We start from the raw sequence: 26,332 nt of genomic DNA on the forward strand, positions 1-26,332 counted from the left end.
AGCTCAGAAGCACTAATAATGGCTAGTTTTCTACTTAATTTTTTTTTTTGAGACAAGGTTTTGCTATGTAGCTCAGGTTCCTCCTGTCTCTACATTTCAGGTGCTGAGATTACATATTGCATCACCAGACCCAACCTAATGGTTAGTATTTACTGAGCATATATTATATATCTGAACACTGCACTAAGTGGTTTACATATATTCACTTCATCTTCATACCCTGTTAATACCACATTGGTATTATTGTAATCCTCACTTTACACACAGGAAAAATGTGACAGAGGTGAAACAACCAGTCCAAGGTCACTCGGGAAGTATAAAATCAGGGTTCAAACAAAGGGGATCTGGTTCCAAAGATTGTACCTTACTCATTAGACTATGTACCATTTTTTTCAGCAACACACACACATAATTTTAAATTAGTTATATGCACAAATTGAGAATAGATGCTTAAAAATTTCCCTGAACACCAAAGAAGGGAAAGGGTTTGGATATGGAAAATAGCCTAGCAATGGATTAGGTAAAAGATAATATTTTAGATTATGGATGTAGTGATAAAGACAAGGTGGATTTAGGAGATGTTTAGTAAGTAAAATTGACAGGATTTGGTGAGGAACCTGTCAAGGATGTTTCTTTGGTTTTTGATTTACGTAAACGAAGTAGAGTCATAGGCAGAGACCACAGGAAGTTGGGTCATCCTGCTCAGACAGTTTTTCTGTACACCATAAGTATGCTGTTAAATAACAAACTGAACACAGGTTCTTTCCACTTATACCAAAACTCTATTTCTATTATAAACATTTATAGAGGCCTCACTTTGCCAGTTATGCTATGTTGTACTAAAAATGGCATAGTTGGCTGAGCTTAATGGTAGACCACTTGCCTGGTATTCAGAGGCCCTGGGTTCTATCCCTAAATCCACAAAAAGAAAAAAAAAAGGCATAGTCAATATTTATCCATTTGTTTTTAAAAGTGTTAAGTTACTGTAACAAGGAATGAATGTGCAGCGCTCTTCTTTAAAGACACCAACTTTTATATGACAGGATGGCACATATAGGTATGTTCAACCCTGCCCCCCTAAGTTGGATATTTATTAACCCTTTAAGATCTGGGATAGGTGGAACACTTTTACACCTTTCATTTATGATTTTTAAAGTACTCAACTTTTAAAAATTATAATATCCCCTGTTCTCTCAAGTAGAAGTCTTACAGAAAACTACTGGTGGCTGGCTAAAAAGATACCGTAATTCTATTTATTTTCATTTGTAGAATTTCTAATGGTTCCAAACACTGCTTCCTTTCCTATCCAAGATGAACAGGAAAACGTACTATCAGTTTGAATATAAAACAACAGTCACAGGAAAACTTGACTTAAAAAAATTACCTAAAAGCATGCTGTCCCTACAAATAATGGTGGTCGCTTCTGATTCCTTTTCATTTCAGGTGTGCCAGAAATTTCCCGTCTAACCTCAGCGAAATAGACAGCGTTTTGAAATATGACATTGCCACCCAGGCCTGTCAAGGTCACACGACAAAACTGTAGGCAACAGCTGTAAGGCTCAAAGGGCAGAGATGGATTCCTGTCCATTCCCACATAATTTTAACTCCTTTTAGGCAGATGGCCCCAGGTCAGAATACATTGTTAAGACAACTTTCACATGACATCAACAACTTGAAGTGCTCCAAAAAACGACTTGACTTTTCTCCAGGGCATCTCAAAAACCTGGTGGCGGTGGCCAGGCAGTTCGGGCGGCTCGCACAGGTGGCACCGCACTCTCTAGCGACCGCCCTCCAACCCCTGCCACCCCAGAAACCCGCTTCTCCGCCCGCCCCGCAGCAGGAAGGAGGGGCGTAGTGCCGCGGGAACTCCCGCGTGACGTCACGTGACGTCGCAAGCCTCCCGGGAGGGGCGGGGTCGGGAAGGTCGGCCGCCTCCCTGCCGGGCTGGCGGCCCTCCGGCCTTCCCTCACCCCTGGGGAGCAGCAGGCCAGGGCTTAGCAGTTTGATAAGTGAACGGGACCAAAGAGAACAGCGAGGTGACATCGCTTCGCAGCCCCCGAGGGCGCCCACTTCCCTCCCGGGGTTTTCGGGAATCTCAAGGCAGCTTTGGAAGCCGTGAGTAAGAGGAATCTCCTTTCCCTACCCAGAGCGCTGGGTTGTAGCGGCTACTTCCGGTCTGGAGCTGTGCGCTCAGCAAAGGGGTTTGGCGCTCAGGATTTGTGGGAGCCGCGAGGCCCTCGGGCTGTATCTGCGGATGCAAGCTGACCCGGGGCTAAATTCAGTGGTGACGGACCCCGCTCGCATTCTCTGGTGTTCCTAAGTCTCCCGCGCGCACTAGAGGACGCGCCTCCCAGCGCCGAGCCCGTCCCGCGCATGCGCCGAGCGTGCAGCGCGCGCTTCCCGCGCGGTCGCCTTTGGAGCGTTTGCACCCCGTCGGTTCTGCCACTCCTGAAGGGCGCCTGAGACAGGAGAAGCTTGCTGAGCGGAGAGGGACAGCCGCGGCACCTCGGCGTGGGTGCAGTTGCCTTGCCTCACTGTGTGACAGGAAATTACGTAATGAGCAAGTTGAGTGTGGTGGCCACAGTGCACGGGACGCTAATGGAGCGTCACTAGTCGATCCTTGGAGCCACCATGGTGTACGGTCTGAGAGGTGAAGGCTCCTGACTGTGCATCGAATAACGGTTCAGGGCTAAAAGATGTCGGCAAAACGTGCTGGGCGTGTGGAGTAGTGCAGGGGTTTGTGAGCCAGAATTTGCAAGCTTGATACTGATCGTGTTTTTAGGTAATTTTTCTTAAAAAAAGAAAAAAAGGCACTTGATTTAACTATCTCAAGATAGAGGCATTTCTTAAAGGGCACTAAACTTGGTTTATTTAATTTTTCATTAATTAAACTTTTAAAGTATTTACTTAATAGAAATAGCATGCTTTTATTAACGTGGTTTGTTGGGGCTTTTGTTGTTGCTACAGAGGATTCTTTTTTTGTGCTCACAATCTGAATCCCAGCCTTGACAGAGCCATGTCCTAGGGCACGTCACTTCTGTTACACCTGTTCCCCAACTCTAAAATAAAATTAATAATCGTAGCTGTTTGGTAGAATTGTCCTGAAGATTAGGTAAAATAGTGAATGTAACCATTCACCCTCACAGTTAGACACATAATAAATGGTGACTTACTGACAATAATGTAGGCCCTTGGAAGCAGCTGTGTTAATGGTAGAGCATCTAATCTCACTTTAATATGGAAATAGGCATGCACGAGAGAGAGATTACAATTATGAACGCCTCATACACCAATTCCCTCAACTTAGTAGTTGTCCAGTTCGCCTGGTTTTGTTTCATCTCCCCAGCCAGCACCCCTTTTGTTGTTTGTTTTAGCTGGTGCATTTTCAAGCCAATCCAGAAAATACGTTGGCTTACTTTTAAATACTTCATTATATATCTCTTCACACACACACACACCGCCTTTTTTTTTTTTTTTTTTTGGCAGTACTGGGGTTTGAACTCAGGGTCTCAAGCTTGCTAGGCTGGTGCTCTACTGCTTGAGGCACACCCCCATCAATACTTCAGTATTAGCCCTTTATCAGATAAAAACCTTTTAAAAAATTAATGGCCAGGTCATTAACAGTAACTCCTAAGATTATTTGCAATCTACTTATATCCAGCTTTTGCTGATTATTCTAAAAGTCTAACTGCAGTTTTTGAAAAGCTTAATGAAAGTGTGTATTTGTTTCTGTAGTGCTTTACAGGTTGCTAAGTGGTTCCACACACATACTCTTGTTCCCTATAGAAATTTTATTGCTTATTTTAGCTCCTTCATCAGGTACTTCAATAAATGGTTAACAAGAGAACCTTTTGTTTGGGCAGTGGTTAGCAATGGCATTGGCCAATGGGACAAATAAGATTTCAGTGAATTTGCTAATCATTTTACTTTTTTTTTTTTCCTGAGTATAGTCTCATTGTATAGGGTAGGCTAGCCTGGAATTTGCAATCTTTTGCCTTGCTTTACTTTTTATTTTCTTTTGTGATACTGGAGTTTCAACCCAGGACTACCGCTGGCTAGGCAAGCATCTTACCACTTGAGCCTCACATCCAGTTCTTCTTTTGCTTTTTTAATGGTCACTAATTAATGATTTTATTTAGGAACATGTTAAAATGTTTATTAATCCACTTGAATTTCTTAATAGCCTGTTATTTTCAGGGACTACCTAAGTAACAAACTTTATCACTCACCTTTATTTTGAAAGAGACACAAAATAGCTTTACCCTAATTGCTTAGTTTCTGTATTCATCAGTCTTTGTGGTATCTGAGATACATCACAAAGACTTCCTGTGTGTTAATATCTCAGCCACCTGTCTTATTCTCTTATGACTTCTTTTTGTGTATATAGATGTATATGTATCTGTGGGTGCTTGTTAAATCAGGGATAGTTCAGAATGTTTTCCAGTTTCTGGTTCAGTATGGTGTTATATTTCACATCAATTCAAAAGTTAAAAAATAATAATTTATGATGATGATGATAATGGAGGTGGAATCCATGGTCCTGACATGGTAGGCAAGTGCTTTACCACTGAACTACATTCCCAGGCCTTGGTTTTTTGAGACAGGGTCTTGCTGTGCAGGCCAGGCTACCCTTAAATTCTCAATTCTCCTGTCTCTACCTCTGCTGTGCTGGCATTCCAGGTATGTTCCACCATGTCTGGCCAATAAATTCTTTAATAATAGTAAATCAGTGCTGACTATGAATGATTCCAAACCTTTTGATATCAGAATACTTTTCAGTTTAACATAATGTAGGCAGTTTCTCTTTCCCAGGTGGTATAAGAAAATTTGCCTAGAAATTTGCACTACATAAGAGACCAAATAAGTGCAATCATAGTTTTTTCCTCTTTTCCCTAACTTTAAGATAATAGATTGGAGGTAAATAAGGAAAAGCTGGAAACAGGTGAGCTGTGTTTTGTCCTGCTTTCAAATTATATAAAGATAAATGCAAAATTTATTTATATCGCATTCTGTCATTTCAGGTATATCACCTGACCAAAGACAACTTCACACCCATGTAATGTAATGGGAAAGGTGAGAAGACATTAAGCGAATAGAAGTGTGGAACCTACTAAGCAAGATGAACATCTCTGGAGGCAATTGTGGAAGCCCCAGTTCTGCAGATATATCTAATGACTTTAAGGACATCTGGACAAAACTAAAGGAGTATCATGATAAAGAAGTACAAGGTAAAATCTTTTCTTAAACACAGCAGTGTTTTATTGGGACCATAACAGCAATAACTGACTTGGTATGACAGTTTTATACATTAATAAAAGGAAGAGGTTAACTTTGTTTAGGTTCAAATGTCCTATCTTTAAGGGACATTTCCTGTTACAATTTTTTGTGATTTATTTTTATGGATGAATTATTACTTTCTAACTATAAACAGCTATATACAACACAGTTATTACAAACTTGTGGTTTCTTATTTGGGGTAATATGTATTGGGGTGATGAAAAAGAGGTATTATTGACTGAAGACCTGAACTTGAATTCTAATTTCATTTGCCTACTTGCTTTGTAATCTTAGCCAAGTTACATAACGGCCATGCTTAATTTTCTTTTGTAAAATTACTAGCAGGATTATTTATAAATGTAAAAATACTACTTCAGTTATCTGACAAACCTTTGGAAACCTATTTGCAGCATACTTCTGATGTTTAATGTTCAATACACTTTCTCTGCATGTGAGAAATGCTTCAGATTATAATTGTTTCTGTGATTTTTTTCTTTTTGTTTTTTTTTTGGTGGTGCTGGGAAGAACCCAGAGCCTTGTGGATACTAGCCTACCACTGACCTACGTCCCCAGTCTCACAGTTGTTTCTTGATTTCTTGTTGCAACCATAGGTTTAATACTGTAGTGTTAACGTATCTTTAACAGCACACTGGAGTTGGTTTTTGGTTTTGGTTTTGGTTTTTTTAATGGCGGTATTGGGGTTTAAATTCAGGGCCTCACGCTTGCTAGGCAGGTGCTCTACCACTTGAGCCACTCTGCCAGCCCTAACAGTATCACTGGAGTATCCTTAAAACTTGTCTACCTGAATCTAAAATGTAGTATATGAGGCTGTGTTGGAACTTTCCCGTGGTAAATTGTCTCTGACAGAACTTCATGATGATAATATCATCATGAATTAATGTATTCTGAAATATGAATCCCCAAAGTAATCTTCCAAGCCCCTGCTTACTAGAAGACATTTGTTCAAGAAATATATTTTGGGTATTTACCATGTGCCAGGCCTTGTGAACAAAAATGAATTGTATAGAGTCCTAGTTTTAAGGGAATTTCTAATCTAGAATTTTAATGCAGCATACCATGTTATCTGCGAACATAAGGGAAGAGCCACAATGTGGTTTACTGTCAGACCAGGCCTTATAGTTAGGTAAGTCTAATTAGCCAGGCAATAATGATGGCGGGAGGAGGAAGAGAGGGAATTTCTTGAGTAGACAGAACACCATATGTAAAAGTTTGGCAGTAGGAGCTTGATTTTATTCAAGAAATTGTAGGCAGTTTGAGATACCTCTAAGAGAAAATGGAGTGGGTGATGGCAGTCTTTTGGGGAAGTAGATGAGATGTGATGCTAGAAAAGTAGGTAAGTTCCAGTTATGGTATGTATATACCATATCACTCCTATCTTTGGGATTAACTCTAAAACTTTCACTTTGAGTGCCTACTTTTGTTGATTGTGAGTAGATTTAAATAGTGCTACATTGAGAAAGAAGCATGAGATGCGGTGATTAAATCCATAAATTCTAGATTTAAACTGCCAGTGTTTAAAAGCTATCTCTACCATAATACATATGGTGGCTTTGTGTAAGTTTTTAAACTTTATAGTGCTTCACATTCTTCCTGTATAAAATACATATACTAATAATATCTACTTCATACTGTGTTAAATAACTTATGTATGTTTAGACCATTTGGAAGTGTGTGCCATATAGTAGCAGTATGTTTTAGTTGCTGTCATTCTGAAGCAGCAACCATAATGTTTTATCAGTGCCTGCTGTGGGCCACCCAAACTACAGATAATGGATACTACAAAAAACAAAAACTTTTAGCAGAGATTTCATATGCTGATTGCTTTTTATTATTCCCTTTATATGTTTGTGGTATGCATGTGTGTGTACATACTTTTTGTTGTTTTCCATATGGTACTGGGTTTGAACTTAGGGCTTTGGACTTGCTAGACAAGCACTCTACTACTTGAGTCACACCCCCAGCTCTTTGCTTCAGGTTTGTTTGTTTGTTTCCAAGTAGAGCCTGGTATTTATGCCCAGCCTGGTCTGGATCTCGATCCTCCTCTATTTGTAGTTCCTGAATAGCTGGGATGACAGGTGCATGCCATTACCCCCAGCTTTTATTGATTGAGATGGGGGTCTCACAAACTTTTTGCCTGTTCTGGCTTTAAACTATGATTCTCCCAGTCTCCACTTTTCAAGTAGCTAGGAGCTGCCACACCTAACTTTTTTTTCTTTCTTTTTTTTTTTTTTTTGAAAAAGCACACACTGGCCCAGAACTTGGAATCCTCCTGCTTTCCCCCCGTCCCCCAAGCCCTGAGCCTATAGGTGTACACCTCCAAGTCCTGCTTCCCTTTATGGTTTTTGAAGAGATAATCTCTAGGAGGAAATAGAAAGGGAATGACCGTTACAATAAAACTCAAACTGTTGAAATATCATGGAAAGTTCTTAGTTTCCATCTCTGGTTTGATGAGGCACTCATTTTTGAAAACAATTATGGTAAAATCCACTTAACATTTGCCTTTTAACCATTTTTAAGTGTGCCCTTCAATAGCATCAAGTACATTCACTTGGTTGTACAACAACCAGCACCATCTATTTCTGGGACTCTTCAGCTTAACAAACTAACTGTACCATTAAGCAATAACTCTCCATTCTCCCTTTCCCCTCTGTTTCTGGCAACCAGCATTCTACTTTCTGTCTCTAGGAATTTCACTTATTAGGTACCTCATGTAAGTAGAACCATTTAATGGTCATCCTTTTGAAACTGGCTATTTCACATAGAATAGTGCTTTCCAGGATCATTCATGTTCAGAATTTCTTTCCTTTTAAAAACTGAGTAATACTCCACTGTGTGTCTGTACTACATTTTGTTTATGCATTTATCTGTCTATGGGCATTGGGATTGCCTCCATCTTTTGGCTGTTTTGAATAATGTGAACAAATCTCTCATGCCCCTACTGTCAGTTCTCTTGGGCAGCCATCCTAGTGAATGCAAAATGGTATTTCACTGTGGTTTTGATTTACATTTCCCTAATGAGTAGTGATGTTGAGTGTCCATGTGCTTTTTGGTGTATCTTCCAGTCTTTTCTCTACTTTTTTTTTATTAGTTTGGGGGAGCAATACTGGGGATTAAATTTGGTCTCTGTACTCTGCTACTTAAGCCATACTCCCATTCCTTTTGCTTTTAGTTTATTTTTCAGATAAGGTCTCACATTTCAGTCTAGATAAGCTTTGGACTGTAATCCTCCTACCTCTGCCTCCCAGGTAGCTGGACAACAAGTGGGAACTCTGACACCCAGCCTGTTTTTTTGTTTGTTGTTTGGCAGCACTAGGATTTGAACTCAGGGTCTTACACTTGCTAGTTAGCAGCAGTCATTCTACCACTTGAACCACTCTGCCAACCCTTCTTTTGCCTATTTTTTGATCAGGTGTTTGTTGTTGAATTATAGCAGTGGTTTCAATATTTCGGCTTATCAAATAAATGATTTGGAAATATTTTCTTCATTCCATGGGTTGTCCTTTCACTTTTTTAATGTGCAGAAGTTTTTAGTATCAATGTACGGTCTAACTTAGCTGTTTTTCCTTTTGTTGCCTATACATTTGGTGTCATATCCCAGAAATCATTTCAAAATCCCATGTCATGAAGCTTTTACCGTAAGTTTTCTTCTAAGAATTTTAGTTTTAGCTGATAGATTTAGGTATTTGATCCATTTTGAGTTGAATAATTTTACACGTTGTGTAAGTGCCCAGCTTTTCTTTTCTTTTCTTTTTTTTGAATTCAGGGCCTTGTGCTAGCTAGGCAGGCACTCTACCACTTGAGCCATGCCTCCAGCCACATTCTACATATAGAATTGATGATGCAACCAGGGAGAAATAATGTTCATTTAGGAAACCATGTATGGTCATTATTGTTTTCTTCATTAATTTGTAATTTTAGCTTTTTCCTAAATATAATTCAGACACTTTTAAAATACAGAGTAAACAGCAAAAAGCATCACCCTCAGTACAATTAAGTAACCATTTTTGAGTGTGTATTCATCTAGAGTTTTTTGAAGTATGAACTTACATTCTTTCTCATTTAAGGCTTGACGTTTTTTATTTTAGGGTCTTTTACACATGTACAAAAGTAAAGAAAATAATATAATGAACTCTTCTAAATCCATCACTCATCTGCAACTATTGTCAGTATCTGGCCTTCAAATGAATTTGCCTTGTTTTGCATATATACTGCATACTTCTCTATCCCTTTTCCACTAAGTTTTGTTTAAGTGCTTGACATAATTTCATCTACAAATGGCCTCAATATATATTTCTAGTAGTTTTTTTTTAAATGCCTCAATATGTATTTTTAGTAATCATGATCGTCATTATTACTATTTTATAATGCTGAGGATTAAACCCAGAGTCTCATACATTCTGGGCAAGAGCGCTACCACTGAGCTACACCCCAGCTTCTTAGTAGCCTTTCTTTAAAAACAAAATGCCATTATTGCACTAACAAAACTTAGTTTTTTTTTTGTGGTGCTGGGAATTGAACCCAGGACCTTTGCACATTCTAATCATGCAACTATCACTGTATTAGAGCTCCAGTCCTACCCCCCCAATACAAAGTCTTTAATATCAATTGATGTATCTTAGTGCTCACATTTTCTCAGTTACCTCAAATGTCTTTCTGCCCTTGCTTACAGTTTGTTCAAATCTGTGTCTAAACATCTCCACATTGCACTTGATTAATGCATCTATTGATTTTTTTCAGTGTGGTTTTTAATTTGTGTTTCTCTTATAGAAATACGAATATAAGAATAAGCATTTTATGTTTAAGAGTGATTTGTATTTCTTTTTCTATGAACTGCTTATATACGTTAATTATTTTCTTAGATTGTTGGCCTTTTCCCTATCAGTATCAAGGTGCTCTTTATATCTAAGGCAGATTACTTTTTTTTTTTCCTTTTTCTTTTATTATTCATATGTGCATACAAGCTTGGTTCATTTCTCCCCCCGCCCCCACCCCCTCCTTTACCACCCACTCCACCCCCTCCCTTAAGGCGGATTACTTTATTTTTCTTTTTGAGACAGGGTCTCGCTATGTAGCCCAGGATGGCCTCAAACTCATGATAATCTTGTCTCCATCTCCTAAATGCTGTGATTACAAGGGTGCACCATTACACCCAGTGCTAAATAATTTTTTGTTTTGTTTTTGTTTTTTCTGTGTGGTGCTGGGTAGTAAATCCAGGGCATATTACATACTAAGGAAGCACTCTACTACTGAGCTAAGCGTCCAGCCCCATTTAACTTTATTTTATTTCTATATTTATTTATTTTTGGTGGTACTGGAGTTTGCACTTAGGTCTTTACACTTTCTAGGCAAGTGCTCTTTCACTTAAGCCATGCCACTAGCCCTTATAGTTGACTTTGTTTTTTTAGCAGTATTGGGGCTTGGACTCAGGGCCCCAAACTTGCAAGGCACCCTCACTACCGTTTGAGTCATGCCTCCAGCCTCCAGCCCTCCTGGTAGTTACTGAAGATACAACAGTGAATAAGACACTGTCATTTTGGGGAACAGTTGTATTCATTTTCTTTAGGGAAATATTTATACAGGATAAATGCATAATAAAATGCTAGCAAAAATTAGCCAGATACAAAACAGTATGTCTTGATAACAGCAATATTATAAGCTACATGTGCTTCTTTTTTTTTTTTTTTTTTTTTTTTTTTGTTTTAATTTCCTTGCAAGGTCCTGGAGATCAAATCCAGGGCAAGCACTCCACCACTGATCTACATCCCCAGCAAGCCACATGTATTTCTTTTAGAACTAAGAAGAAAAGAAAGTCTCCCAACTTCTGTTGAAGAATAGAATGTCGTCCTTTTGGTTTATAATACTATAATCCTAGCATGTAGGTTGACTATAACAACAGTTTCAAATTTAAACTACTAGTGGAGAATTACTTCTACATATTGTAAAAAAACAGTTTTTTGTGATCTTGAAGTAAAGCATATGTAATATTTTGAAATAATTTATACAGGACCAGATGTACTTGAGTTTTAATTAAACATTTGAGAGGGAGGCATTTTCATTCTTCCATAGTTAAGCATAATGTTAAATTAAGAAGGTCATTACATGTTCACTACACAGAGTCCCTATCCTATGCATCTTTTCATCTTCATGGGCAAAGTTCTTGGCATATAGAAAGAAATCAGTAAATGAATTGCAAAGTTTATAGCTGGATCAATGGAACCTTTTTTTTGGGTGAGCCTAGGGTTTGAACTCAAGGCTTCACACTTGCAAAGCAGACTCTCTACCACTTGAGCCACACTGCCAGTCCACTTTGCTGTGGTTATTTTAGAGATGGGATTTTGCAAAGTATTTGCCCCAGCTAGCCTCAAACCTCAGTCCTACCAATCTCTGTCCCCTAAATAGCTAGGATTACAGGCATGAGCCACCAGTACTCAGCTTGGAACATTTCCTTGAGCTTCAGTTTTTAAAAACTTTTATTTACAAAAATATCAAACTTTATACCTAAAATTCTACAATACTTTATTGATTTATTTTAATATTTTTTCCCTAGGTAATGCCCTTCAAAGTTGGGAAAGGAAAAATAAATCATCATTCTATAATAATGACATTACTGTTTCTTTCCCAATATTTTTGGGTTTTGTTGGTATTTGTTGTTTGTAGTACTAGGGCCTTGCACATGTTAATTCTACCACTGAGCTGCAACCCCAGCCCTGTCTTTTGAAGTATTAATAGGCATGTAGGAGTGGCTCAAGTGGTAGGGCACTGCCCAGAAAGAATGAGGCTGGCTCAAGTGGTAGGGCACTGCCCAGAAAGAATGAGGCCCTGAGTGCAAACCCTGGTGCTACCACAAAAAAAAAAAAGAAGAAAAAAAAATGCATGTAGATTTCTGTATTTTTGTGCTCATTCTATATACTCTTATATCTGGCTTAATTTTTCCTGTATTTTGTTACCTAAGCTGTGCTTATTTTTCATGTTGTACATAATCATCACTTTAGAATTTTTGTGCACACACATTGTTGTGATTTGGATAGTGTCTTATAGAAGAACCACATGTCCCTCCTGTGGTGCTATTGAGATGTGGGATTACCTTTACTAGCCTAGTAGGAGGTCCTTAGGTCACTAGGGACATGTCCTTTAGAGAGATTGTGGGATCTCGGACTCTCCTTTCTCTTTTTCTTTTGCTTCCTGGCCATGTGGTATGCAGGTGGCTATAACTTGTGTGTGCTCCCCACATTGCCAGCATGTCCACCAGAGGGTCAGAGCCTTCAAACTGTGAGCCAAAATCAATCTTAAGCTGATTATCTCAGGTTATTTCATTATAGTGATAGAAATCTGACTTAACATACCAGTTTCATTTTCTCTTACTTTAGTAGGGAAAAAAATAATTCAATAGCATTTGTTCTCCAGTGTTAACAGGGTCTTTCAGAGACCTCTATTTTATGATGAAGAAGCCTCAAGAAAATGTATCATATATAATTTAATAAGAGCAATATGATACATAGTAGATAATTTACACATAATATATAGCAGATAATTCTTTAAAATTACATAATCCTGGTAGCTTTTTTCTGTAATAGCCATCGTGCTCCCATTAAAGTTAATGTGTTATGAAAAACATTAAGGAAGGGTTGCAGCAAGTGTTGGTGTATATGGGTAATATCTGGTATCATGTGAATAATACATATTGGATATGTCTAAACTGATAAGAGAAGGTAACCTTTGATACATTATAATGTATGGATTAGACCACTTTCTTAAACTTCCAGGCTGCTTTCCCCAATTTCAAATCACTTACTGATTCTTGAAACTATTAAATGAATAACATCATTAAAAAAATTGACGTCATTAAGAACATTTTGGTTTGGGCCACTGCAAATTTGCCAAACTCAGAACTTTTGTGATAGTAGTTCTTTGTTAAAAGTGTTGCATATAGTTCCTTATAAAATTAGGGCTTCTCACTATGTGATAACATCAAAGACATGCCTGAAGGGTACTTATTTTTTTAAGAAGTTGGGGGGATCCACTCGGAAAAACCTGTATAAGAGGCTATTTGCAAGACATCAAACATGGACTTGTCTGGACATCGCAGGGTTTGAAGTATATATAGGAATCAAAATTGACTCACTACTTTTAATGCTTTGTGTCAATAAAAGACAAAGGAGAAATGTTACAAATGGTAGTACTTGAGATATGTAATTTTTACTTAGCCATGGAAATCATCTCTATAGGAACTTACATGTATCCGAATATCCTGCTTATATTGATAACAAAATGACAGGAAAAAATATCCCGGGTGCAGTTCCCAAGTTTTTATATTTTTATCTTTAACATAATTGTATTCTTTCACAATTGTTCATTCTAAAGTCTTAAGTTCATTTTATGACAAGTGCTGTTAGTATCAGGATTAAATACAAATTGTTACTGAAAATACACAGCCTTTATGCATTGGATTCAGAATTAACAGATTTTTTTCCCTTGGTACTGGAGTTTAAACTCAAGGCCTTGTGGTTGCTAAGCAGGTGCTCTACCACTTGAGCCACACCTCTAGCCCTATAAATTACAGAATTCTTTAAATTTTGGAAGTCTTAAAAGTGTATTTACTTGGATATAATTTCTTTGCCTTATTAAATCTCTTTCAGTATCAGATTTATTTTTAAAAGCATAAGCAATATAGAATATTTATTTTTCAGAGTACCATCATTTTGATAAATTTGATAAATTTTGATAAATCATCTCCTTTTTTTATTTGGGAATATTCTCTATTTAATTTTATTTTGTCATTTTTACATGCATATATATTATTTGGGCCACCTTCCCCCTCCCCCCATAAGTGGTCTTTTGTCCACACCAGGTTCTGTTGAAGCAGCTCACTAATGTAATTTATGTATCTGGTAAATGTGGTAATCACTTCTGTAGAAAACAAGGAAGATGGGGAATCGGAATTGGAACTGATTCAAAGAACTGGGGAAGTATGGAGACTCTAATATGGCAGGCTAAATATTTCTTTATTTTCGATTGCTCCAAGTATTTATTGCTCTAGTTATTCACAGATGTTTCATCAAAATTCCAAAGAAAATATTCCCATTATGACTACACAAATTAACAATGAAGAAATTGTTTGTAATTTTAGTCCATAACATCAGCGTCCTATTCATTATTAAGAATACTCTCAGTAGCTCTCATGTATTTTTTGCATTCCTATATGTAAATTCAGTAAAATCAGCAAAAGTTAATTTAACTATTTTGAAACAATATAAATATTAAGCAAAGTAAGTACATCTTAAATATGGCTAATTTTGTAAAGATAAAGGGTTTTTACTTTGGAATTAGATAAGAAATGAGCTATTTGAATAAAGCTAGTATTTGTTAAGAAACATGATATTCTCTTAATCACTTATAATTCAGAGCCATAAATAATAAAGTGACATTGCATGCATTATGTATGTTTTGTTCTGAGTAGAGAACTGAATTAAGAGTTAGCAGTGATTTTTGTTTAAGTATAATGAATTGAACTCTTGCCTCATTTATGAACTCTTACTTAAACTGGTTTGGGATATTATAGCTACATATACATGCCCTTGGTGGTTGCATTTTCTCCAAAATTCATCTGTGAGGTATAGGGTTAATTATAGTCCAGTGCTTGGTCTTTTGAGCATTGTTTCCTCAAAAGGTGTCTCAAGTTGCCAGTGTTACAATCCCAGATTCTTTGTTGAACAGACTACCTGTTCATACAGGAGCTGCATTGTTGTATAGCCTCATTCCTTCCGATGGGTGTGGAGCAGGATTAAAGCACACTTTATAGGGGTTCTAATTGTAGATGCCTAATTGACTTGATGAATAGCAAATGCTAAAATTTAAACACACACATGCACACACATATAAACCTGTTTCAGGGCTGATCTGCATGACAGAACAAATGCCTTGCAGGTGTTGAATGCTTATAAGATAAAAGAGTAGCCTTTCCATATTTCCCAAGAATTTTCTTTTGAAGTTTATATGGATTTTCTATCTCATTGTTTCTTTTCTTAAAATGGTTCATGGCAAGAATCCATTTCATCTTTGGCTACATTTTTTACGTTTAAAGGCAGACCTAAGTTTTAGAATTCAGCCAAAATTAAAAATAAGAAAATCTGTCAATAAGTAAATGTTCCCATTTACTTCCCATTTACTTGGAATAAGGAAATGTTCCATTTCCTTCTTGGGAAGGAAAGAAAAGAGAAAAACTGCTGACTCTGGTTTTGGGCTTAGTAAGGTTACAAGTTCTTTTTCTAATTCTTCAAGAATGATATACTTTACTGAGGTCATTCAGGGTCTTACGAGTTTTTCTTCATTACCTAACAGAGAGGGAAGCTTCTTAGGCTAGAAATTTGACAGATGTGAAAATTAAAAAAAAAAAATCACCTGTTTTTACTCCTAACATTTTTTAAAGACATGTTTTCTCTTTATTTTTTGTTTTATCTGTTTTCTGAATTCTGTAAGGCCAGTGCTTTTCCTTTCTGTGTTTTGTTTGAGGTAATTTTTTTTTATTTTGAGCTGATCGTAGATTCACATATAGTGGTAAGAGGCAAGTACAGAGAAATCCTGTGTACCCATTACTCAGTCTCTCCTGGAAGTGGCACCTTGAGTAATTACGTGGTACATTATTACAGCCAAAATTTTTTATTAATGCAGTCCACCAGCCTTATACACCCATTTTATATGCACGTGTGTGTGTATTTAGTTTTATGCAGTTCAGTAGTGTGTAGATTCCAGTATCTATCACCAAGGTTTCTTCATGTCACCCTTAATTCCCAGCCTTCTCTCACTCCACCCCTCCAATTTTTGGCCATTTATAATCTGTCCTCCATCTGGATAATTTTGTCATTTTAAGAATGTTATGTAATAGAATCATACAAAATACAACTTTTTTTTTTTTTTGGCAGTACTGGAGTTTGAACTCAGTGCCTTGTGCTTGCTAGGTAGGTACTTACCACTTGAGCCAAGCCCCCGACCCTTTTTGCTTCCATTAAGTTTTGGGTAGGGTCTCATATTTTTGCAGGGGCCAGTCTCCGACTGTGATCCTTCTACCTCTATTTCCTGCGTAGATGAGATCACAGGCATTTTCCACCATGTCCAGCTTATTTGTTGAGATGGGATCTTCCTAACTTTTTGCACTGTCTGGCCTCTAACTGTGATCCTATTGATCTCTGCCTTCTGAAAAAAATACAACCTTTTGAGATTGGCTGTTTTTACTCAGCAGATTCCCTTGAAGTATCTAGCTAAATTGTTGCATGTATCAATAGTTAATTCTTTTTTTTTTCCCCCTTTGACACAGAGTCTCACTTAAATACCCTCAAATTTTCTATCCTCTTAAGTGTGCTGGGATTATAGGTGTAAACCACCACACCCAGCCTAGTTCATTTTTTTTTTATTGATCAGTAGTACATGTGGTCTGTAAATGTTGGTAAATCTGTGATAACATTTGTTGTTGTTTGTTTTAACATGTTTGTTGTTGAAGGGCATTTGGGTTGTTTCTAATGTTTGGCTATTACAAATAAAACTACTGGAAACATTGAAATACAGATTTATCTCAAAAGTTTTTTCCACTTCCTTACCCATAATATTTTATTTATTTATAGTCCATAGAGTCAAAGATAAAATGTGTCACATTTGCTAGAGGTAAAATATTCTCCAGGGCCTTTTTTTTTTTAATTCCTGAATTTCCTGGTATTAAATCATTACCACTGGGGGCAATAAGAAGACACTACCAGTAGCTATGTAACTATGTTTAGGAAATGAATAAGTTTGTCTATTAAAACTCTTATTTAAATTGTCACCTAAACTAAATTACAGACAATATGAAAAATCCTGTTATTATTTTGAACATTTTTTTTTATGTGTGTGACTATAGATTCTCTATAGGTTAGAATCTAAGAAGTGAGATCGTGGTGAAAAAAACTTTTGACATTGCCAAGTTACTTTCCAAAGATTTATGCCAGTTTCAAATATCTCCATCAAAGTATGGAAGTATAGTTTTAAAACACTTTTTATCAAGTGCTATAATTTTTAAAGTTGCTAATTAATTGTTTTGGTTTGTATTTATATTTAGTTTTCTTGATACTTGGTAGGTTTTTTTTCCATGTTTACTTGATGGCTGTTTTTCTTTTTTTGTTAGTTACTATTCATGAAAATTAGAAATGCCATACTACTTTATCCATATTCTTCCTTGTAGTTTCAGTGCCCAACCGTCAACTCTCTTTTCAGTAACTACCTGAATCCCCTAGATAGTAGTCCTGTCATTTATTTTGTGCTAGACTTAAAATTTAAAATGCATATAACACGCTCCTTGAGGTAAAAACCTATCGCCCTTTGTTAAATGCTTTTCTGTAAGTGATTTTGTTCCTAGTCCAGGATTTCCTGCCAGAGTCTAGTTTGTTTAATCCCAGAAGTTTAGAGTCTACATAAACATTATTGCTGTTAGCAAATACATAGGCTAGGTCAGAACATAGACCTGCATTTATAGTGAACTTCTAATTACATGTTTGTCCTAACTATTAGAAAGGAAATAACTTAACTCACTTTAGGTGGGGAAAATTTCATCCTATTTGGCTGTCACATAGTAATGACTAAAAGCAATAATGTTGCAGATTTACTTTTGTGATCTCAGGGAAAATACACTATACAAATGGGTCCTGGTTCATTATTCAGAGGCCAGAATGAAGTGACTTCATTCATTTGACTCATGAAGGAACTTAGATAACTGCTTAGAAACAGTACAATGTGTAAATAAAAGGTTTTTTTTCTTTTTACTTTTTAGGTTTACAAGTAAAAGTAACCAAATTGAAAAAGGAACGAATTTTGTAAGTATCGGTATATAACATTGATGTCTTATTTATAAAATAATTGATACCTGGTATCCTGTTTGACCTCAATGTCTTAAAGCAAATTAGCTTCACATAAGCCAAGTGACAGCATTTTTTTAAAGTTCTAAAGTTAAAAAAATACATATAGATATATATGCTTTGTCATTTTGAGACAGAGCAACCCAAGACGCATGCATTTCAGTTACCTCATGTCCCTAGCACTTCCAAGGCTGTAACTTTTGAAAGCTAAGAGTTATTGATCACCCATCAGCCCACACCCAGTTTTCTCTGTTATAATCTAAATAAAAATGGGAACTTTTCTTCATATCTAGAAAGTCATGTTTGAAAGTAGCATAGACTCAAATACAAAATCGTAATTTTTTAATGTTTAATATAATCTTATTCTTAGTAAATTTTTAAGTGTTTGGCATTTTTGAAAGTATACATATTTCTACTTTAAAATTCCTCAACCATGGAATAACTGATTTCTCTATTTCTGTGACGAAGCTGTGTTTAGTTCCCACAATTGAGAGATGATTATTTATTTATAAAGAAAATTAAATAAGCCTTTTCTGCATAGTAAATTTATACTTTATTAGATAGTATTTTCTTAACAGAGGAGGGAAAAAACCAGCCAGAGCTGACTGTTCCAATAAGGTAAATATATTCTTTCACATAAAAGCCCCCAGAAAGGGGCATTCTAGCACTGCATAGTCAATGACAAAATCATTAAAAACTCAGGTTACTTTTTCTTCTCTACCATTGCTGGTGCTTGGCTTTCCCCATTAGACTTGAAAAAATGGCAAGATGACCACCATCATTCTAATCGTTACTTGTAGAAATCCTTATATCCCTTTTTATTAGTTATAAAAGTGCCAGAATAGACCTCTAATTTATTGATCATAATTGTGTGCTCATTCCTAAACAGTAACTAGCATGATTGGTTCAAGCTAATAAAGATTTTTTTTGACACTACTTTATCTGTATTCCAGAATGCAGCAAATAAATAAATACGCTGTTGATAATGAATGCTACAGTGCTCACTGTCAGTAGAAAGGAGTTAAATACAGAAAGGGGGAAGGCTTGAATAAATCCTGTGTTCCTTGGTAGGAATTGGAGCTATCAGTATGCCCTCATGGTTTTTAGAATTTAGACAGAAAAGTAGATATAAACTAAGTAACTAAGATTTTTGTTAATGTGTATAAGGATATACATGTATTTCCTAGGCTTGGTTCATTGAGAAGACCTAGAAATAGTGACACCCCAGTAGAAATGAGCACACTTTAACCTCAGACCTTAATTTCTAAACAGTGTTTTCCAGTAAAAGTAATCTTTTACTTTATCCAGTGTTCTTTGGAGAAATAGTTAATGGTATACTTGAAGATATAAGATGAGCTGGGCCATGTTATGTGCCAGAAAATAAGGACATGCTTAAAAAGATGGCATCTTAAAAAATAATAGAAGACAACTTAAAAAAAAAAACCTCCCAGTGGCAACATGAGCAAAGAAATAATGGTAGTAATGAATTATACTTCTCATACAAAAAAGACAACTCTTCCTTAGTAGAATTCCAGTTAGTGAGTGTAGAAAGAATGATTCGGAAAAATCATCATCTGAGAGACATCAGAGCAATAATTGTTAAAGGCAAGAATCATCAACAGAGGCTAAAATAAGTGGATGATAGTATCATGAGAAATAGTAGCTTCAATACTGGTAATTACAAAGGGAAAAGTGATATTACAGCTGAGAAACTTAGCAGTCCCTTTTATAACCAAAGTTAGAAGTCCCTTCTATGATCAAAGTTAACATCACTAGTAATGAACTAGATCTCCTCCTGATGTGGTACAGTAAAAAGAGCACAATATCACTCTTGTCATATTCCTACCAAAATGCAATTTTACAATGAGAAACATTAAGACACACCCAAACTGAGGAATAGTCAACAAAAGAACTAGCCAGTCATTGTCAAAGGTGTCAACAATGTGAAAGATAAAAGATGAAGAGACTGCTCCAGATTGGAGAAGACATGACAAATGCAACATAGGATCCTAGACAGAATCGATATTAGAGGAATAACTGGGTGAAATTTGAGTGAGAGCTATTGATTAGCTAATACCATAATTATCTGTTAATTTCTTGATTTTGATAATTGGACTATAATTATGTGAGATATTAACATTTTCAGAAGCTGAAAAATAGGGTATACAGGCATTTAGTTTATACTTATTTGTAAAGTTGAGTAATAGGTATAATAGTATGCAGGTACTCTGTTCTATGTTAATTTATTTGTAAGTCCTAAATGATTTCCAAAGTGAAACATTAAAAAAGGTAAACTTCCTTCCCAACAAGCTACTAGATATTGAAGAAAATGGAGTTTTATTTTAGCAAGGGATAAAAAGGAAAAATGGCTGCTGGATAGGCAGCCAAAAATGTTGCTAGTTTGAGTAGCGCTACTGCTGTAGTGACCAATGAAAAAGGAGTCAGAGCCAGTGCATCTCTTGGGATATGACTTCTTTATAGGGCACAAATTTTGTTTCTGTGAGTAACAGACATTTCATAAACTTTCTAGCCTTTTTATGTACTTTAATTGATAACTTGTGGTATTACCTTATGTTTATGTATGTTAGAAGTATCTGCATAGTTACAGGGGAAAAATCTATGTTCCCCCCATGATAAAAATTACTCTAAAATATAACAAAATTGTAAGTTTAAATGAGGCAAAAAATAGGATTATTTTCTTGGTTAATAAGTAAAATTTTCTTTTCTTGGCTATTTGAAATTAAAGGGAAATTTCTTTGTTTTACTTAGAAATAAGTAGACTTTTTAAGTGGTGAAAATATTTCTTTGAGTGGTTTGACTAAATTATGAAATACACTTATTTCCATTTTCTTTTTGTTACAGTGGTTTTTCACATTTTGTTTTGGCATTACTGGGATTTGTTGGGCACATGCTCTACCACTTTGAGCCACACCTCTAGCCCATAGTGACTGTGTTTATAAACATTGTTGATCAGAAGATAAGTATTGTCAGTGACTTGATATGGTGACTTAATACATAACAAATGAAATAGCTAGATTAAGCCAGGTACTGTGTAGGTTGAGGCAGAAGGATTTTAAGGTCAAGGCCAGCCTGGGCTATATAGTGAGTTCCAGGCCAGCTTGAGCTACACAGCGAGACACCTATCTCACTCTCCTCTCTCTCCTCAAAAGAATGGATAGATTACTGTGTGTTGGAGTTACCCTACAAGTCTCCCCTTGTATGTGTAATAACACTGTATAGGAATTCTTGTTCTCTTTGACTTTTTTGATACCAAAGGTTTAATGTTTCGGAGCTGACTATTGGTTACACAATAAACTCTTTATATTTTACCTTGGTTCAGTATTTAATTACTGATCTTGTAAATGCTATATTAACAAGCACTGATTAGAACAACATCTTTAAGAGTCAAAATGTGGTCACTTTTAAGGAGCAATACCACCCAGAAATCATTGCTATTTGCCTACACATTTTAAGCTACAGTTCACTAAATGTTTTTGAAGGAAATGGATCCTTTGTATAGTAATAGTAATTTTATTTCTAAAATATTACTACTTTAAATGTAGTTTTATCTTATAAGGTAGTACTTTATCGTAGCTTGAATCAAAATCATTTCCCTGCAGATGAACTGAACATTCTTTTTAATGATCTAGATTTGTTTATTATAAATGCACTTTCTATAGTAGACTTTTTATACAGAAGTATTAGTCACATGAAAAAGCTTCTTAAATTTGTAAGTGAATATTGAATATTTCCTAAAATTCACTGATAATATCTTTAAATATTAAAGAATGAAAAACACAGCTGGTTATTCAGGAGATGGTGACAGTCTGTTTTACTGTATAGTTTACAATCATTTGATCCTCTTAACAGACTTCTAATGTACATTGTAATTACTGTATACCTGTATAGTTCAGGTAGATAGGGATGATAAATTTTAGAAACACAAGTGAGTAGCTATATTCCCTCCATAACCAGAGAATTAAAGAAATGATTTATTTTACTTCTGTAGAGTAAGTCAGGTCTTTGCATAATGGGACCATGAACTTGAGTTTAGCTATCTTATATCAAACATAACTTATCAACTGAAATGACTGTCATAAAGGCTAGTGTATAAATCTTACCATCTTATTTACCAACCATTGTTTAAAGAAAAATAGTAGCTTTATTTTACACTGAGGGAATAAATAATAAACATCTAGCTTCATAGCACTTCATAAGAAAATTCCTTTTCTTGCTGGTGAGAAATAAACTGCTCACCTACAAATAAACCCTTGTTTTCCTTTAAATTATTTTTTAATTAGAGAATTTAAAGAATTACAAAGAAAGAAATTATGTAATTTTGCTGGATAGTTTTCATGCTTTTGAATCCTTATCACTATAATCCCCCATAATTGGAGTAGAGATAATGTGAATTGAGATACCTGTTATTTACATTAACAGTTGTTAACAAAATCATAAAAAACCAGTAAGTGTACATTTTGATAGCCATTTCAATAAAGTTGAGTCAGGGGCCAGCATCAGAATCCAATCCCTCTGTTCCAGCATTGTGTAATGAATGCCTGGTACTTACAATAAGACTTCTAAAGCACTTTAAAAATACTTGAGAGCAAAAAAAATTTTCAGAGCAAATGCTAGTATGATTTGAACTCTGATTAGCAAAATATTCAAATGTCACCTTTTGTTTTTATACCTGGAATTCATCAGACACATGTATAACACATATATAGTGTTGTGTGTGTAGTGAGACTAAACTTTGTAGTTTTAACAACAGAATTATTTTTTAGAGTATTTTTCCCTGGAATTTTTATTTATTTCTTGACTTTTAGAGATGCACAAAGACTAGAAGAATTCTTCACTAAAAACCAACAGCTGAGAGAGCAACAGAAAGCCCTTCATGAAACCATTAAAGTTTTAGAAGATCGGTGAGTCTGGTATTTACATAAGAGGTGATTTTCTCCTCAATAGGGGGAGTGTGTGGGGATTTTTGTTTTGTTTCATTTTGGTAGTGTGGGTTAGTGGTACTAGAGTTTGAACTCACAGCCTTGCACTTGCAAGGCAAATGTTCTACCACCTGAGCCACCCCTCCAGCCTGGGAATTTTGTTGGTTTTAATTTGTAATCTGTTCTGAGATTGAAAGTGACCATTTACTCAGCCTTCTGTTATCATCAAATAACTCTTTTATGACATTAAGGATATATTCTTACAGATTTTTTTAAAATTAATTGTAGCATCAGCTTAACCTTTAAATTGCATGTTTATCTAGTGTTTGATGTAAGGCTAACTTAAGAGTAGTGTTCTAATCATTTGATGTTTGATTTTGCCTCCTAAGTAGGTGGAAATTGCTTTACAGTTCTATTTCTGCTTCCTTTTCTTGCTATATTTTCTTTTCTTCCTTACATATTTCTCCACTTTCAGGCAATCCAGAGATTCTTTACGTTCATACACAAAACTTTCTTATTCCAGTGAGGTTAATATTCAGGATTAAAAAAGTCTTCCAGAATTTGCTCTATTCCTTTGTCTGAACTGTAATGCTACTTAGGACCTTGAGTTACCTACTAGAGGAAATAATTATTTATAGTTAATATTTTCCCTTACTGTTTTCATATATGTTACAGAAGGGCTGAATGGTTTTAATTTGTCTCTTTCCCTTTAGTGGTAAAATAATGTAATCTGAAGTTGTGTCATCAGCCACAAATGCTGGCCTAGGTAGCTGGAACAAGTATGTGCTTTGGACTCACACATATCTGAATTCCAACTTCACATTGTGTTCTTAATTCAGATTTACCAACAAATATTTTAGTTCTTATTATGTACTAGGTCTTGCTCTAGGGTCCTGGGATACTACTATCATCATTGTATCACATACCTTATATTTATTTGTCAAAAGTTGGGAGTAAGCCATGTAACAAATGAATTACATGGTTTCAGACTATGACTGCTTTGATAAAAAGAAAATTGAATGATGTAGTTGAGTGACCACAGGCATTAGAAAGAGGAGGGATGGATAGTCACGGGTGGCCTTTCTGAGGCCGTGCTATTTAAATGAGATCTGAATGACAGAAAAGAACCAGTTACTTGAGGAACTAAAGACAAAAGGAAATAGAAAGGATTAAGGAAGAAATAAGTTTGAAATATCTGAGGAGCAGCAAGTCTATTGTAGTTCTAGCTTAATGAGTAAAAGGAATGAGTAACAGGAGACAAGATTGGAAAGTTGGGAAGCAATAGATGTTATGGATGGACATGGGCAACAAGTTTAGATTTTAATTGTTATGGAAGCCATGGGATTGTTTAAGCTGGAGAATGACAAAGAATGTAAATGGGTACCAATAGCATCTGCTATACAAATTAAAAGTTAATGAACAAAAGATTTAGTTATCCACCCCCCCCCGCCAAAAAAAAAAAGAGAGAGAGAGAGAGAGCCAAGCTATTGGCACAGAGAAAAGCCAGAAACATGGGCATGACACTTAACAGTACCTTCTCTGCAAGACTATTTTGAAGACTAAGTGAAATAATGCAAGCAACAGTATATAAATATATAAGTTTAATAGGGTTTATAATATCTCTAAAGGCAGGCACAGGGTGCTTCCTTATAATAATAGCACTTGGGAGGCTGAGGCAGGAAGATCATGAGTTCCAGATGAGCCTGAGCTACATAGTGAGTTCCAGGCTAACCTGGGCTATCTAAAAAGACCCTGTCTTACAAAGCCAAACCAAAAACAAACCAGAAGAAAAGATATATACTATCTCTTAAATGGTGTAAATAAGAGAGGAAAAGGTGTGGCTAAGACTGCTTTTCAGTTTTAAGAGTGTTTGGTAAGGTGATGGGGAATCCTGAAGTTATAGTTTCCCTGCTCTGTTCATTCATTGGCTAGAATATGACCTGAGTGTCTGGTGTAGTCAGCTGTGTGAACAAGTAAAGGATATGAGTGCTCAGAAGGTGGAGCCAGAGATTTTTACTCCTCACAGTAAGAGTAAGATAATTAATGGCTGCCACACTCAAAGATTGATTATGTTGATTTCCTTTCCTGGGTAGTTGGGTTAGCAAGTTGTTTAGGGTCCAAAGTTAATACTCTGAAAAAAATTTCAAGATAAAGTTTTCTCTTTGTTTTCCTTGACCTGGCTTAATGCAATTGGATCTCTCATTTCTTCCCCAAGATAGAGTATACATCATTTTAACCCCTGAAGATACTCCTTTCCAGTGTTTTCCAAAGTTTTTTACTTCATAGTTTAGTTTGGATTTCCAGTTTGGTTATCCTTTATAGCTTACACTCCCTTGTTCAGTGACTTTCCTTCTCTGATCCTTTCTGAGAAGAAATGTCAGTGGATGAGTGTCTCTACCCTTTCCACTGAAACATTTTCAAAATTTCCTTTACTCAGTTAAAATATTTATTAATTTTTAAAAATTTTTATAATATTTTTTCCTTTTCTTTTTTGTGATACTGCTAGGCACTACCACATGAGCCATGCCTCTGGCCCTTTTTACTCTGGTTATTTTGGAGACAAAATCTCACATTTTCTCCTGGCTAGCCTGGACCATGATCCTATTGATTCTTCCTACCATAGCTGGGATGGTAGGTACACGCCACTATGCCCAGCTTTTTCTGTTGAGATGGGGTTTTGTAAATTGTTTTGCCTGGGCTGTCCTAGAACCACTGTCCTCCTAATCTCAGCCTGCAGAATAGCTAGGATTACAGGCATGAGTCACTGTACCTGGGCTTATAATTTCTTTAGAACTACATTCTTTCTCTTTATTATTTATTCTGCCTGTTGCTGGTCATTTATTTCATGTTGACGTTGTACTTATTGCTGTCTTTCATCTTAAATGTTGTCTTGCTTTCCTTTCTGTTCACCTTTACATTCTTAGGTCAATGGATATATAATTCACTGCATAGTATTAATTCGGTAGTGGGGAGTGAGAGTAGCTCATTTCTTTTTCTTTTCAAAAAGAAAATTTTGAGATAGGGTCTCACTGTGTAGCCTTGTCATTGAACTTTCTATCTTCCTGACTCAGCCTGTACATACTAGCACTGAGATTATAGGTGTGTACCACCACTCTCAGCTTCATTTCTTTATACTTAAGCTTTTTCTCTTCTTTCTTTAAATAAAAATCGAAGATTTACTTCTGAGCGCACGTTAAGATTTATCCATTGTTTCAT

General features: G+C 36.0%; 1 protein-coding gene across 7 annotated transcripts in view; it reads left to right on the forward strand.

The window, feature by feature from the left end:
* Positions 1-26,332, forward strand: part of Rbbp8 (RB binding protein 8, endonuclease) — a 100,499-nt gene that overhangs the window by 13,818 nt on the left and 60,349 nt on the right. For 2 of the 7 annotated variants that reach the window (XM_074070151.1, XM_074070149.1), the window contains 3 exons: positions 5,022-5,228; positions 18,092-18,134; positions 23,003-23,098. In XM_074070151.1, the coding sequence (XP_073926252.1) occupies positions 5,120-5,228; positions 18,092-18,134; positions 23,003-23,098 (248 nt within the window). In that variant the 5' untranslated portion in view covers positions 5,022-5,119. The other 5 variants (XM_020182588.2, XM_020182586.2, XM_020182587.2 and 2 more) reach the window with 5 other exon arrangements.

Source organism: Castor canadensis, chromosome 4 (assembly GCF_047511655.1).
Source record: "Castor canadensis chromosome 4, mCasCan1.hap1v2, whole genome shotgun sequence".
NCBI lineage: Eukaryota > Metazoa > Chordata > Mammalia > Rodentia > Castoridae > Castor > Castor canadensis.